This window comes from Mytilus californianus, unplaced genomic scaffold (assembly GCF_021869535.1).
Source record: "Mytilus californianus isolate M0D057914Y unplaced genomic scaffold, xbMytCali1.0.p SCAF_7, whole genome shotgun sequence".
In the NCBI taxonomy this organism is placed as follows: Eukaryota; Metazoa; Mollusca; class Bivalvia; order Mytilida; family Mytilidae; genus Mytilus; species Mytilus californianus.
The window spans coordinates 96,258,275-96,275,752 of NW_026262723.1; the positions used below are offsets into that span (position 1 = coordinate 96,258,275).

At 30.9% G+C, this 17,478-nt stretch overlaps 1 protein-coding gene across 5 annotated transcripts in view; it reads left to right on the forward strand.

Moving 5' to 3' along the window:
* The window catches only part of LOC127708844 (netrin receptor UNC5C-like), an 83,654-nt gene that overhangs the window by 22,891 nt on the left and 43,285 nt on the right, over positions 1 to 17,478 (forward strand). For all 5 annotated transcript variants that reach the window (XM_052213995.1, XM_052213997.1, XM_052213996.1 and 2 more), the window contains exon 2: positions 11,862 to 12,230. In XM_052213995.1, coding sequence (XP_052069955.1) covers positions 11,862 to 12,230 — 369 coding nt within the window. The remainder of the gene's footprint in view (positions 1 to 11,861; positions 12,231 to 17,478) is intronic.

Below are 17,478 nucleotides of genomic sequence, written 5' to 3' on the forward strand. Positions count from 1 at the left end.
TTTTTTACAGTAAAATAATCTTGGTTATTACCTTTTATAATGTTAAAACTGGTGTATTAGTTACAGTTAGTATAGTCGTTGTGTCTACATGGAAAGTTGTTAGGGCTAATAGTAGGAACAGTCTACCACTGACTGTCAGCAGACTGGATACTGCAGTGTCTGCTGTTACTGCATTGAATGTTCAGGTACTAATGTATGATTTTTTTTTATAAATTGTAAGGTCAGAATTTACCCTGCATCAATGGTTGATAGGCATATTTACAATATTTTCCACGCCAATTGACACTTAAGTCACAAATCAAAATACATCTGGACAAAAATCAGACATTAAAGACAATGGATTAAGGTTTTAGAGTTGGGCCTCTTGGCTTTATGGTATTGTGATAAGGTAATATCTAGAATGATGTAGCAATTCAAAATGTCTGATTGCAATTTAAATTTTAAGACAATATTCAATCTGACAGGCTGACAATGACTTGTAAAATGTCACAAAGATATTTACATAACTTCTACATAAACATGCTCCTGTCAAAACTTTTTGTTTATAAAAATTCCAGGTTTGGTTTTGTAAGATTTGTTTCTTCAAACCTACAGATGGCAAAACTGAATAGGCATTATACTGATAAGGTTATAAAGGTCAAACTGAAATCTTATAACACTTGATGATGTGTTACAAATATTCAGTGATTTTGGTCAAAGGACTTTAAATCTTGACTGCCTAAGGAATTGATAGGGGGTAGATTCCATTGAGGAATAGAACAAACGATACAGCCATGTAACTATTAGGGAATCCCTTTGATGTTTTTATGGTTAATTTAAGCAGATTTACATACTAAAATATATTCAGATTCAGCTGGTATTCAGGCTTAACATTAATGAAAAACATGTGCTTTAATATCAGTTTAATATACAATTTATTCGCCCAGAACATATCTAGGTAGTATAAAGAAATTTTACAATGGATATGTAATAGGTTTGGTCCATAAATGTTAACTCGAGTGCTGCTGGTAAATAAGTATTGTAATTGAAGGGAGGGTTGTGTTGGATATGAACAGGATGGCACAAGTCGAGAATTCATACAGCACTGTGAGTCAAACTGGACAACAACTAAGGGTACTTTGTTTTATCTTTAAGATACAGCAAGTTTTGATATACTTGGATAATGAGGTCATGTTGTCTTTTTATAGGCTTAAAAAGTTCAAGGCTGCATAATACTTTAATTCCTTTCTCATGATAAGAAAACAGTTAAAATCTTTCCTTCTGTGAAATAATACAAATGCAATTATTTCTGTAAAACCAGCTGGGTCCTCACTAAGACACAGCTTTCAACTTGTAGGTTTGAAATAAGGCATTATTTAGAAACATTGTAGCACATCATGATCCTGTGTTCAACTGTCAAATTTTGACAAACTGTCATTAGATATAGTTGTTTCTGGTGTTATGCTAACTTCAGCTCTCAGATCATCTAAATTGAATTTCCTTGTATACTTAGCATTTGTTTCCACTTTGTAAGGACTCTATTGGATTGTTTCTGTTGTATTTCTATAAATATTCTGTGAATTCTTTGGAACTTTGCTAAAAAATACATACTATTTAGCTAAGCAATTAAGATACAAAAATCCACCTATAAATATTTATTGCAAACATTTTTTTCTAATGGAGACTGAATCAAATGTAACAATCTTTTGTCTACTCTTACATACTAGTGATTATCTGCTTGATTCTAAAGAAGTTATACCGCAGATGGAAAACTTGAATTTAAGCTGCTTGAAAAAAGTTTGTAGGGTACCTTGGAGCATCAAGATTTTTTCAACATATTATTTAGATGTTTAGAACTTTCCTCTTGATTTCTTTATTTTAAGTTTTAACTGTTTTGTAACCTTAAACTTAATTTAATGGTCTGCTGACAATTATCTCAGTATACGATTACCCATAATTCCAATCTGCTGGGAGATATTGTCTGCTTCAAAGCAGGGAAGCTATAATTTATCTTCCTTGTCAACATATTTGGATTATAACCATATTGTTTTTGATGTTTTATATTGAAGCAATGTAATTTATACTCGAATTACCTGTTGAAAAAACTCATTTATAAAGGTAAACATAGATAATGTTATATTTGGTACCAGACTGATGTTGGTTAGAATTGTTACAGACAAATCTATGTATAAAAGGAGATGTGAATATTGGTCTATGAGACAGCCACCCAGTGGCAAACACACAAAAAACATCTAGAGGTCTTAGTCTTTTTAACAAAAGCCACTTTGATATAGAATATAAAAATAAAAAGACGATTGCCAGATTTGAAATGTACTGAGTATGATGAAAGTTTGATTGAACTTAGTGTGAAAAGTTCACAGGTAATTTTTGGAAAAAAGGGGGGGGGGGTGTTTCTTATTTGGAAATTTGCAACAAATCAACAGAAGTAGTGTAGGGATTAGGATGAGGAGAGATAAGCTTATTGTGTTTTTGTACAAGTAATTACTTTAGAATAACAGAACTTTCACTTTTACATAGGTAAAGACTTTCTTCTGCTTCAGATAATGGGAAAATGCCATTTAAACTAACAAACAATTAAATTTAATGAGAATTTTACAACATTTTTATGTTTCTATATAATGGATGGGTATTCTTTAAATAAACAAATGGACTCTGAAGAAAGTTGAAAATTAGAAACATTAGTAACATAAAAGAATTATTAAAAGCAAATACTGCATAACTATCAGTGATATAAATTTGGCTAGGACAGTACTTCCATATAAGATGTCAACTTACAAATCAACTTGTAATTTGATGAATAATTTGAGGTTGCGTGCAAGCCCAAAATTTGAGTGGTAAATTTTAAAATGTTTGTGCCTTGAATAATTTGAGATCCCAATCTCTCCAAACACCTCTTTTTAACACAAAGGCAAAGTGGGTCAGACTTTTGTTAGCCATATAAAAGTGGTGTAAAGCTTGTTCAAATCTCTGATTGACTTTTGACAGTAGATAGGATCGTAGCTATTGTTTTCAGTTCACAATTTTAAATAAATTTGACAGTTACAAGTTGAATAGTTAGACAGATCCATGACTTATTAAAGAATTATATATATATTTCATTACTTTTTGGAAGTAATTAATAAACCAAGAATGTGAAAAGACAGTGGAATTGTAATGATAATAGTGTCAAAATGAAATATTTATTTCCCAGATTGTCTCAATTTTGAACTGTTCTTTGTATTTAGTTTAAGGCGTTGTCATTGTATATTTCAAATTCATAACCAATAAATTTGAGGTTCACTCTTTCACTTTGAATTTTGGGAAGGTTAGTGATCAGCTCATCAACACACCTTAATATATTACTTTTACATACACCATAGATGTATAAACCCACCTATGCATACACTATTTACCCAAGTTATATCATTAGTGTTTCTAATACCTTTATATTTTCTCTTTGGTTTCATGAACCTTCAGGTATTATAATAGTAGGGAAGGATTCAATATTGTCCTATTTTGTACACAATTTTATCTTCAACTGATAAAGGGCAAAGGTTTCAATTTGTTTCTAAGTAAGTGCTGTTTAAAATGTTTACATCTGTCCAGAAGACTTTTATTAGACATATAATGCCAGCCAATTTTGAAGTTCCACCATTGATTTGTAGTATCTGAGAGATAAGGGGGGATAATTTATGGTACCATTTATTGACTTATTTTATTACCAATATATATAACTAGAGGTCTATAAATTTTTTCCTCAAAACATAATGTAAACAAGGTCTACTTAATGTTACATATTAAAATCTAATATCAAACAATGAGTGCTTTCTAATCACTTTTGGATATCTAAGCCACATGGCAGTAAATGGACGATTTCTTGAAAGCATTTTTCATAAATTGAGGTCTTTATTAGTTTATGATGAATTACACCTGAACAAACACTAAAGAAAATGAACGAACTGTCATAAAATTTATGATTATTACCTTCATAATACTTATTGTATAAATTACCAAAATATTTATGAATTGGTATTAGTTATGAATCGTTTCATTTTAGTCTAAAAATATAATAATTTTGTGTGGTCATGAATTTTTTCTGCTTTCTCATATATGACGGGGTCACTATAGAGCAAGGGCAATTTGATATTATGGTCAGCACATTAACACAGGTTGTTGACAGAATTCGTAGGATTGTTCCTTCTGATAGGGATCAAATACTGAAAGCCAATCTGACAAGTTATTGTACTGTGAATCATTAAAACCCCCTGATACCATTGGCCACAGAAAAAAATAATTATATTCATGTTCACCTATCAGAATCATCTCACAAACACCTGCTTGACCAGGGTTATCCGTCCATCTTGGCGGAAACTAAGTGCTTGAAATATATATCCATTTATATAATTTAAAACATTTATAAAGAGTTGGAAAAACCCTGCTATATTGAATAGCCTTAAATGTTATAAAACAGGATCTTGAGTTTTGACATAACCAAAAAGTGTTTTTATATACATGTATTTAAAAGAACACTGTAAGAGAGTGTATTAATGATCTTATCTGATAATATTTCTGATGACTGGTCAGATGTTTTTCTAGTGTTTATAAAGTTTATAAATGCAATTTAAAAAAAAATAACAGTTTTCAAAATCAAATTTGATGGAACCAAAATAGTTTTAATTGAGTTGTAAATTATGGAAATGGTATTAATTAATAAAATTGTTAGCAGTCCTCTTTTGAAAGGGAGATAACTTTTCATCAACCATTCCCTTTGATATTACAGATAAAAAAAAAAGAAATTAAGCTGTCATTAGATTGAGTATGTAAATTGCACAGTAGCTAAAAGGCAATGGCTATTATTTATTGAAAAGATTTTAATTGCCATATTAAAATTGGTGAAAAATAAACAGAAAAGGAAGCTGAATATCGATTTTTAGGACAATATTATTGGTTTGTAGGATGATTTACTACAAACATTAGCAGTATAAATGAAAAGTTTTTGATAGTAATGTGATAATTAATGAGTAATATTGTGTCAGGGGAATAATTAATTTTCTACCTTCACATGGAAGTTAAACATTAGAAGTTGACTGTGATTAAAGGCAGGATTTCAATAACTAGACTGTGATTAAAGGCAGGATTTCAATAACTACCATGATGGATAGGAGCAGTTATTACAACTTTAGAGATTGGCAGTACAATGTGAAATGGTGGAGAAATAAAGGAAATTGAATTGGTCCCATGAAATTAAAAAGTTATATAAATATTAGACCGGCCTTAATGGACCTATAAAAAGCATCTGAAACAATAAGGAAAACTTTAAAATTGATTTGTATCATGATTGAAATGGAAATGAAGGGTATTTATTTCCGAAGGGATCAATATACAGGGAAAACAGTTTTCGAAAAGGAATAACAGTTTGGCTTGTCAGCAGGAAGCAGATGGAAAGTTTGAGTTATCACAACCATACATTCTGTATTAACCATGCAGAGGAAACTATAAAAAGATGAATTTGGCAAACTATTTGAAAAACAGGTGTAAAATTTTAAAATTAATTCAAATGAATTTTGTCAGTTTCTCAGTGAAATAGACCTTTGAACTGACATTCTCATAAAACTAAAATTATAAATCTCTTTACAAAGATAGTTATAAAACTAAAAATACAAATCTCTTTTGAAAGATAGCAGGAATAAGTCTGACAAATCAGCTGTTTGATTCTGTTATTCAACAGAAGTTAAGATGGACTATAAATTCTTGTCTCAGTAGGATTGCATTGTTAAAACTATTACTTGTATACCTACTTTTTTTAGTCTTAGACATGACAACTTTATGGTTTCTTATACATCATTTCAAGAATTAAAAAACCTTTTTATTGGCCAATAACATTCATGGTTGTATACCATACAGATAAAGAAGATTTTTTTTTTATCTTGCCAGTTGCCTGCTAAAATGGAAGATATTTGCCTTGTGATCACTCACTGTCAATTCATAATTAAACTTTTTATTTTATGTATAATAATTTAAACTGGCATAAATAGTCTAGCCTTTCCTTGTCTTATTAACAATAGTTATTGGGACCTACCCAAACATAAATATCTCCAACAACACCAGTATGTTTAAACTTTAACTCTAAACAATGTTTTTATTTATTCATTTGCTTTGACATCACAAGAGTTGACTGGGGTATAGACATATGGTCATCCCAGGACGTCTTTTTTCTGTGCATCAGTAAAACCCTTGGTCTTTTTTCTGTGCGGCTGTAAAACCCTTGATAAATAAGGGTATCTGTTTGTGTCTACAGGATTTCTGCACATTAAAGAACCATTGCAACAACTCCCAGAGGTTTCAGTAGTCACAGGCCAGTTGCAATGCAAAGATTTCTGCTCCTATCCAACATGCCCTCATTTTCCATTGCCATGGTATTTGCTCCTTTTTAAACAACACAGACACTTAGTAGTTGGAGCAAAACCAATGACTCGCTCAGAATCAGAATAAAGTAAAGTCTAAGTGGTGATATGTCTAAATACAGGCAGTTAACTTCAGTGCTAGCACACTCAAAATCTGATGCACCGTGTCTCTAATTAAAAGCAGAGTATATTCATATCTCATTAACATGTTAACATGTTATCATGCTGAGAATATATATGAAATATTTGCCACTGAACATTTAGCAACCTTTAATCAATTAATACATCAAGTAAATCAATTTGAGGACAATTGTTGGAACTGTAGTGAACAGACGCTTGATCAGAATAAAACATTAAAATTCCTTTAAACATTTCTAGAGATTTTTATAGATCTTTCATAATCATTAAAATAAGGTGGAGTGGATCTTTAGAAGGTGTTGAAAAGCAAATAAAATGCATGGCCTGCCCTCCAGTGTGGAAGTTTTTTCTTTGGCAATATGATCTTCCGTTTTACAATCCTGGCAACAATGTTTGCTTGTAATGATTTAATAAATCATTAATTTTTCATCAGACAGATTATTTGTAGTGAAGCACATGTTCTCAGTGTTAATTTAAGGTGTAAAAATATCATGCTACAACAACTTTGGTATAGAGTGCAGTGCTTTTTAATGATTCAATCAATCTTTTGAAATCAGAAAGTGAAATCATTGATGACAATGGGAGATAACTCTCCTATTTTGATGACATATGAAGAGATTAGCCAGTCATCTGTTGCATGATATTACTAAACCATCTGCTGAAAAGGATAATGTGCCAAAATATTTCATACTTTGAAATCTTGATTTAAAAATGAAATCAATAAAACAACAGGAAAATGATTTCTTTAATAAACACATTTTCACTCAAACTGGGACAATCTGAAAATGGCAGCTTTGATTAATTTATTTTGAAAAAAAAAATCATTTGGAAGAGAAAAGACTCCAAAAGTGTTCTCTAACTATAGTATCACAAAACTTAATCTATATTTGATTTGACACTGCATGTATTTCAAATGATATAATAACGATTGGTAAAGATACCAAAAAAAACAAAATTTTTGTCTTTGCCTTTGACTTTGTCAGCTCTGCAGTATTCTTCTGAAAATGATATTTAAGTAGTTAAAAAATGTTCAATAATAGCATTACAGAGGTTATAATTGAGAACTGATAGGACATGATTACATGGCAAGTTAGAAAGGAAAATCTGGAGCTATAATTGATTTTACAGTGTTCATTTGTCAATGACATAGAGGGCATGTGTAAATCATTATTTTGACTGCTGTGTTTTGGACAGAGGTTAAACCAACCAGAAAGGCATTCCAGTAAAAATATCTAGTGAATGAAATTTCCTCCACATTAAAGGTGGTTATCATGGGGGTAAAAATTCATTACACACTTTTCTCCCAGAAAGTTTTCTGGAATGGAGGACTATTTATGGTTGATTGAGGAAATAACAACATTGCAGAACTTATTTTTTCTTCAGTGTATTCATGTTTTACATATAAAAAGATAATTACACCTTGTTGATGGATCAAATTTAAAGAAGCATGTTAGCCATTATCTTATGACTATGTATCTTACTGTAATTTGAGCCTGTCATTTCTGAGGTTGTGAGATCGAACCCTGCTTGTAATGAGGTGTGTTCTATCTTAATTGAGAAGTATTATCAATTTTCCTGCTGAAGGTCAAGGTTTTTTTCTCTGTATACTCCTGCTGACTTGACCAATAAAAGCTGGCAGCCATGATTTAGCCAAGGACACTGAAAGTTGCATTAAACACCAACAAACAAACAAACAAACATGTTGTTATTTGTACCTGTCTGAGACTAGCCAAACAAATTAATTTTCTGTTTGAGACTAGCCGAACAAATAAAGTTTCTGTTTGAGACTAGCCCATCAAATACAGCTTTTGTTTAAGACTAGCCCACTAAATACAGCTTTTATTTGAGACTAGCCCACCAAATACAGCTTTTATTTGAGACCAGCCCACCAAATACAGCTTTTGTTTGAGACTAGCCCACCCAATACAGCTTTAATTGAGACTAGCCCACCAAATACAGCTTTTGATTGAGACTAGCCCACCAAATACAGCTTTTATTTGAGACTAGCCCACCAAATACAGCTGTTGATTGAGACTACACAAATCAGTCAGGATAGATGTAGATACAAACATCATAGACCAAATAAAAAGAATCCACACATGGACAAGGAAGTATTGGATGTTGTTTTAAAGTAACTTAAATGGCTATGTTCATGCATCTCATTTGCCTTTCATTTGTCATTAAATATTATATTTGTTCTCAACAAAAAGCAATGGAGTTTTGATTAGTCTACACAAAGACCATGATGATTTTCTGTGTATTATATAATCCTTTGTCTTCCTGCTGATACTGTACTCAAACTGGCAGTATAAACTTGGTTAATACTACCTAGAAAAGTATTTCCTGTCAATTTGAAGATGCATTAATTTTCTCAAATGTAACCTCACTGATCCATTAAAAGTTACTAGTTGTATGACGCAAAGCAGATGGCACAAACACAGTCAAAATACTCAAGGAACAAATTGCATGAAGATTCTCGCTGTTCTGTTCAATTTTTCTCCAAACTATTGGCAAGTTAAGAGTTTTTTCATATTACTTTGTATGTATGCACATAACTAAAGATAAATGCAGTTTCCATTTTTTTACCATCATGCAGCAGCTGTGAGAATGACGGTATATACTATAAAGGAATGATAAATAGGCTTTTGCAAGGTGAAACAAACTGCTTCAAACATCATTGCAGGCTATAAATAATCTCTGTGGGGGCAAAGATACAAACTATGAAAACTAATAAATTATTAATTTATTTAAAAAAAGAACACAAGTGTTTTGAGAGAGCAATGATTATTTTTGCCATGGAAAAGACAAATCCTATGTACTGTAGCTTGAAGTCTTTCCAGAAACCATTGTACAAAAAGTTAAATGGGGTTAATAATCTCCCAATATTATTTATGTGCCATATTCAAGAAGAATTTTATCAATATTTTGATATTTTTAAGATTTCTATAAAGACAGTGATAATTGTTTTGATAAAAAGTTATATAAACAGTTTTTTTTATCAACATCTAAATGCTTAAAGGTTATCTAAATTGCTTTCTTTCTTCTAAATTAAAAACTGCAAAACTCAGCAGGTTTTATTTGCACTTGCATAAATAATAAGTTCCTGTAATAAAATGAGTGCACTGCAAGTACAAGTTCTCATTAAAAAAATCTCTTAGGGTTAATTCTGTTTCTGAGTGGCTAGCTGCTTTCGGTCTTTCTGGTATGCCAGAATATAAAATAGTGCATGATTTAGGCAATTATTAAAGGCTATGATTGTGTAAAATTGCAAACAAATATGAATATTTTGATCTCAAATATTTAATTCACTTTCTGATCATCCAGCATCATCCAGCGGCATTCTCTTACCTTAACCTGGCCTGATATTTCAGTGGTATTAGGAAGTGCTTAGCACAATACACAGCATTTATGTCATTGTATGCATACTTAAGATAGTAATTGTTAAATGTTATGATCCAGATCAGGTTTTCTAATTCATCTACAATGTATCCATTGGTACAACTTATGTCCCATTGACTAGCAGCTGTATTATGTTTGCAATACAAAAACAAAAATAAAACTGATATCCTTGTGTTTGGCCTAAAATCAGCATGCATTCTAGTCACAGCTAGATAACTGTTCCTCATTATAGTGTTCATTTAATGCAGAATTAAAGCATAATATTGTGTAAATTTATCATTAGTACAATTAACTACAAATAGTTTGTAGCTAAGTAAAACTTATTATTTAACCATCTGGTGTCGATACATGTAGACAGAAGGGGGTGTTAAAGGGAGGGTTTTGATGGTGGGTTAATGTTTTTGAAATTGCACTGCCACCCAATTTGTCACTTCGGAATTTGCTGATAAAATATGCATTAACTTCTGTAATCAAATTTGATAAATGTCTGTACAACAAAACTACAAAGGTACAGTACACAAATTTACAATAGACATACTAATTTAGGAAAGTCAATGGGTTAAGATTATCCATTTTCATAATTTGAGTGAAATACAGATTTGAACCAATATAAAAGCGAGTAAAAATTTGCAGCTTGAGACTGACTCTAATCATGGGTATTATTTATTGATAATCGCATTTGAATGTGCAATGAATCTATTGAGAATGGGTAAATGATGCACTAATATGATTTTTTTAATTATTATACAGTTCCGAGATATGTGAACAGAAGTGTCTGCTTTTGTTTTTGTCATCAGTCAAGTTATGAATGCTGGCAATACACAAAAGATACTTTACCAAGAGATTAATTAGCAGTAAAGAAAACATCTTTCATTTTGTTGGAGTGCTGGTAACAATTAGGATTGTAGTTTTTTATCCTGGTGTTTTATCATTTCTATATCTATTGCAAACAGAATAATTCTTCTGTACAAAGTGCACAGTAATACTGCCAGAAATCATGCTATGAAAAAAAGTTGATGAATTGTAATCTATCAAATTGTTTGTGTTACGTAAAACTGTAATTGTTGTAAACTGAGTGAGAATAGCATTGTTGCAAGATGTTTTGTATTTTGTAGTGTAGTAAACATGGAAGTTTACCATTATACTTCTATCATGGGCTTATTGCAGGAGGAAATATTGGCATTGGTTCATGTTTTAATAGGTGTACAGAACTATCTCTGTAAAAGAAACTAATTATAAAAGTTGGAAATGGATGAATTAGTAAAGTTTACAAATGGAAAGGGGGTGATTAAGATTTTATTTGGCTGATTTTATTTTTATTATCATTTTAATTTTTGATGTAGGATTTATGTCTATGAGTATTTTGAAATTGTGGTTAAATAGAAATAAAAAAAACAGACTTAAGAAAGGATCAATTATATAACGCAATATTCAAGAATTGCCATCATAAATAAGTGAATTCTACAGGTTTTGATGAAATATACATAGATATGGTAAAACGGTTTTTGTCTACCCCAGATCCCCTTTAATTATTATTAATTTGGTACTTGCACACATCTGATATGTGCATTTTGGTCACTTTGTAGAAAAATTATATATATATGCTATCTGTCAATACCTTACAGTTCAAAATTTGCAAATAGTCCTGTCAATTATCGGTTCAAAAAAAATTCGTGATTTTGCAATACTGCTTTAATTGTTAGGGACAAATAGGGCCAAAAGTTAGACCTCCTTTCACTGAAAGAGCCACTCTTGAAAATAAAAATTCCTCCCTCTAACGAATTAAGAGGAAACCTGATCAGCATCATTAATTATCGATTAATGTTATTTTAATTTTGAAAAATGTCAGAAGTAGAAATATATTCTACATGTTGTTGCCAGTTTGCAATTAAAATATTGAACTTTTTTTTATATTAAGTCTACTTTTTCCTATATTTTCAGATCTTCTACAAACTGCACTTCTAAGTAATGCTGGAGACTCAAGGACACCAGTTTTCATAGAAGAACCAAAAGATCATTACTATATTGTAAAAAATTTACCAATTATAATACAGTGTAGAGCTATAAATGTAGTACGGATAGGTTATAGATGTGCTGGGCAATGGCAATTACATGAGCGAAAACGGGAAGAAGTTGATCCGGAGTCTGGAGTCAAAATTGTGATATCAACATTAGAAGTTACCAGAGATGAAGTGAAAGAATATTATGGCGGCAATGATTTCTGGTGTGAATGTCATGGTTACACAACACCTAAAATGTTAGAGGAAGAGGGAGCCATTGTTAGCAGCAGGGGGACAGTGGAAGTAGCATGTAAGTAGTTCAAAGGGATATAACTCTTGTATAGACATTGCTAATAAGACTTGCTGGAAATAAGTCACACATTAGTTGCTTGTTTTTGAAAATGACTTAAAACAATTTTCCAGCCTTTATAAGATCTGTAAATACAAAGGTTTGGTTCAGTTATTAACTACTGAAATCTGTAATAGATTATTGGTATTGTCACCATTGAGTAAAAGTAGTTTGATGGTCTGACACCAAGTTCCAGCAGATGGTATTTATTGTCATGAAATGACAGTGAAACATTTAGAATAATAATCCTAATAGCATAATTACTTTTAAATCACCATAATTTGATTTTTACTGATTTATCAAATATGTATATCTATAAAAATAATGAATTTTATTGTAAAATCCATGACAAGTTGTCTCCATTATGGAAGGATTATAGGAAGTTTGTCCCGACTGTTAGGTATTGCTGCTGGCCATAAGGGGACATAACCAACCATCCAGTCTACATGTGATTGATTGATTTGTTCACATGGTGGTATGTTCCCTGTAGTTATTACAAGTCAAATTGTCACATATCTACATATATAATTATTAGTAATCACCCAGATTGTAGCCCTTTACCAGAAATATATTTTTTATGAGACATTAATGTTCTTTATCTTTAATATTCTAATAAATAATTATTAATCAAAAGTTGTTTGTTGTTGGCAAGAAACTGAATGAGTATCAAAAAGCTAAGATATATTTTGTTTTGGAAATTATATATATATGCAAACCAGTCCCCTACCTATCATAAACCATCTGATGATTCATTTCACTGTAAGAATTAAATTTGTTATTAGTTTCATGTATGATGAGCACAACTTACTTAGATTGATGTAAAAATGAAAACTTAGATAATGTTCGATAAAAACTAGTCCCACATGCCCATTTGTGTAGTCGACCAAGTTTGAAATTTACATATTTCAGTTTTTAATTAAATCTCTTAAGTCAAACCTTACATATTATTTGAGTACAGTGTGAAATCATCTATAAAAATTGCACAAGTTGTAAAAATTAATTTGTCAGTTATCAAATATGATTGATGTGTGAATTATAGTTACATGTAAAAATTGTCAGGTTAGGGTATGTTGTCGAAAATGTCATTACAAATTAACTTCTTTATCTTTATACTTCTGATTTGGTATGCCTGATATTTACACCAATAGTCAAGTTTCTTGTGTAAAGATTGAAGTACCTGTCATTTTCATCTACAATGTCTATGAATACATTTGCATAAGTTTGGAAACTTGACAGAATCCTATTTTTCTCATCAGATTTAGAGTTAAATAATGTAATTCTGAAATGAAAATTAATGGAAAGTAATAAAATCTGTTTTGTTAAACTCTTTTGAGCAAGTAAACAAAAATGAAATTTGTAGCAGACACAATAAAAGTCTGAATGTATTAAACATTTACTGCATTGCACCACTTTCAAAATATTTACATGAAAGTAAAAGAATTTGGTGAATTTGCCAAACCATATCTAAATGTATCATAACATTATAGTTTGGCATCATTTTAATACAAGGAGATTTAGTTTATAAATGTCAACTGCTTTTTCTCAGCATCTTTGAATAAGATCCAACAAAAAAGTCAATTTAGGTTTAAATTATTAATTTAAAACAGCGTTGCGAGAAGTTTTTAGTGGATTCTTTACGTAGGATTTAAGGGAATATATTTAATGTTCATAGCAAACATCTTTCTGTGAAAGTTCTTATCTAATAAACCAGAAAAAATGTCTTTGCATGCATCACAAGTAATTGTGTAATAGATATAAAAGCACTAACAAACAGACATAAGGGTGTTAGAAGACAAAATACTCAACAAATTTCACCACATTCATGATCTGTGAAACTATCATAATGAGTAAAAAAATTGTTTTAATCAAATACACATGTGAAACTTTGTAACACAGTGAAATAATTCCATTTCTTTACTGTTGAAAGAATTTTATAAAGCAATAAGGATTTTGTTTTCATTTGTCTTAATCCTGGCAATATCCTTTATAGTCATGTGAGGCTGTAAAACAAAGTCTACATCTGCTATTGGCTTAGTTGGCAAGACCATCAAGTACAAGAAAAAATTATCATTTCACACAGACACTTATGTCCTACGAAAGTCTTTGAAGTTAGCTTTTTGTTTCTGTTTCTGCAACATTTCTTTTTATGCTTTACATTCTTTCTGGCATGTATATGCTGAAGATTTTAATTAAAACAGTAGAATGTTTGTTAAACAATGGGATGACAGACTGACAGACATGATATACACACAGGGTTTGGATTTATAGCTATTGTGGTTTATTTATGGATCTCTGTTGAAGTAGAACTGTAAATTGTTAGCCATTCCTACTTACAAACCTACCATGAAGCTATGAATGACATTGAGTTATCATTATAATCTATCTAAAGTAGGTACACCCACAAATGCACTGTTCTTTCTGCTAGCCATTGTTTTCATCAAAACAAGCAATTTTCCTTTTGGCTTTAAGGATCTAAAAGCATTTCACTTAGTTCAAACTTTTTCTGTTAGTCAGATACTGTCGATTCAATCATTTTCAAGGATACCAATTTTCATGGATTGAGAATTTTCTGGTGGATATTTGTTTTTGTGGTTTTGCCACAGTCTGCAACCAAGCCTATAGACAACTTGTTCTTGGTTGAACTTTTGAAATCGGGGTTTATCTATACTCACGAAATCCACGAAAATTGGTATCCCTTGATTAATAATGAATCCACAGTTGTCTTTTCTGTCAAAAGATGAGGATTATGCATCATTTACATGGACCAATTATCTTACCATTGAATAATTAAAAAAGAAATTCATTCCTAAATAAAATTGAAAGGAATTTAGTCATCTAAGCCTTAAAACTTATAATTATTCAAGGACTATAAGTACAAGCAATTGAACAAATCGTTGACAGTTTTATTTGACACATGCAACCTTCATTAACTTAATTTAAAAGAAGAACTAGACACAATTTTTTTCTTAGCCCAATTACATCTGAAATATTGAAATATTCAGTGCATCATATGCAAATGTTCGACATAAACTTTTATTATTCAATTTTATGAATTGTCTTTTTGAAGTTGAATTATATTTTATGTGGTCTATCACAGACTTATAAACACATTTTATGTGATGCAGCTGTTTTTTTTTATTGTTGATCAATAATCGGTTATTTTTATATCTCGATTTCAAGTATCAATAATTCTCGGCTTAACTTCCGTCAAATCATGTAATGTTTTCTGATTTGACGGTACACTGTAATTACGCAGTCAATGTAACTACTATTTTCTCTCCTTAAACGCACAAATTAGTGACTACTTAAGATGCGATTGATCCATCTTAAAGATGATTACTTTCAATCAGAGGATTTGTATCAGTCGTTTCCATGCTTTGACAATTGATATAATCATTTTTGTAAAGTACACAGCAAATTTCTTTAAGGTTTCAACAAAAATAATTCTTACTGCAAAATGATGTAAATAGAAAGTTAATTGTCTCAACATTCCTCTCCATAATTCCATTAAAAATTGATCACAATAGTAAATGTTTTTAATCAATTTACCCCCTTAGTAATTGTGTTCTACTTAAGGCCAACATTAATTGTCACTCGGAATTGATTCCTGGCATGTGGTTCATACAGATAGGTTTTCCTAGATTGTGTCTTCGGTAGTAATTCTATTTAAAGGAGAAGGTTTTTCATGAAAACAGGGTTAATCAAATTTATTCCCGAGTTGACAAGATGCTTTTTGTCCATGTGTTGAATATTTGATTCCAAGCAACAAGTTGTTACGATCGATCTATTGATATGGGGAAGAATACATAGCGGGGGGTGACTATGGTTTGGAATCAACAGATTATTTTCCATATTTCCATCTCTGCTTACTTCATTGATTGACCTGAAGTTTTATATTGAATACACTGTATGATATATATCATGTTATGGAAGTCAATATATTACACTCATCCTAGTTCTATTCATATTAAAGGAAATAGTGTTATAGATACAGATATTAGTATAAGTTTTCTCTACTCATCTCTTTTCATTGTTAGTACCATCATACTACCATGTAATGTTGTTATTAAAGGGGATGTGGTGACCCTGTTCGTTGTACCTATATTTTTGTTGTCTCTTAAATGCCAGTTTTATAGAGTTGAGTTCTTTTCTCTGGTGATTTTTATTGCACATTTTTATGTATACATATCGTTTTTTTTACCCACTGATTAAGATGAAGAGAGGGAGCATTGAGATATCAAAAAGTACCATACTTAATCCTGTTACATGGTTGCTTGACCATCCAAAATCAGGTGGTCTTAGTAATATATAATATATAATCTGAACTTTTTGGTCTTTGGATTCTTTGTTGTAAATGGCAGATATTTGATGGTCTTAAGTAGAAAGTGAACCCAACTTTGCAATAAAACCAAAGAATTTGCCTGTTACATATGTTATTTGAAATATACAGATTGTTTAAGTACAGTTACTGTCAAGTTCTAAGACACATGCCATTAGCAACATACAATATATCATCTAAAGTGGTAATTTCTTATTCTTTGCCATTTTTTCTTCTTCATCATTTTTATAACACAGCATTGGTAAGAAACGACTTGCCAGACTTTGTTAGTATACTGCAGATTGACATATTCTCTTGAAATCTATTTCTGGAAATTCTTCCAGATAATGGTTCAAAACAAGTTTTTCTTATTCATAAACTTATATTGAGTGTGGCAGTGCGTTAATTAGCTATTGGGTCGGTACTTGTACAAGTACTTGGTCTTGAAATTGGTTTTAATTTGACAGAAGTGGCAGTGAAAGTATGTTCATCCTGTATGCAGGGCTAATACTTATACTTGATCCATTAATATACCTATCATAATCATACATCTATAAGATATAAATCATTTTCTTAATTAGATGAATGAACTTATGTTAAGTTTGTTGCTAATTGAGGTAGTGCATTAAGCTGGATACACTGTTTTTCCAGTATTGGAATAACATTGCAATAATCAAACTACTTCTGAACTTTTTTATTTGTACGTCTGATTTTCTTTTAAAAATTTAAGCATAGAGCATAAAAAACTCTGCAGAATTCTTGTAAGGATCATCACAATATTTGATACAATAACAGAAAAAAAAACATCAAACAAATATAAGTCAGAACATTGAGCCACCATAAAGGCACCAAGTACAAATGAGAAAACATAGATGTTGACAGAACTGGAGT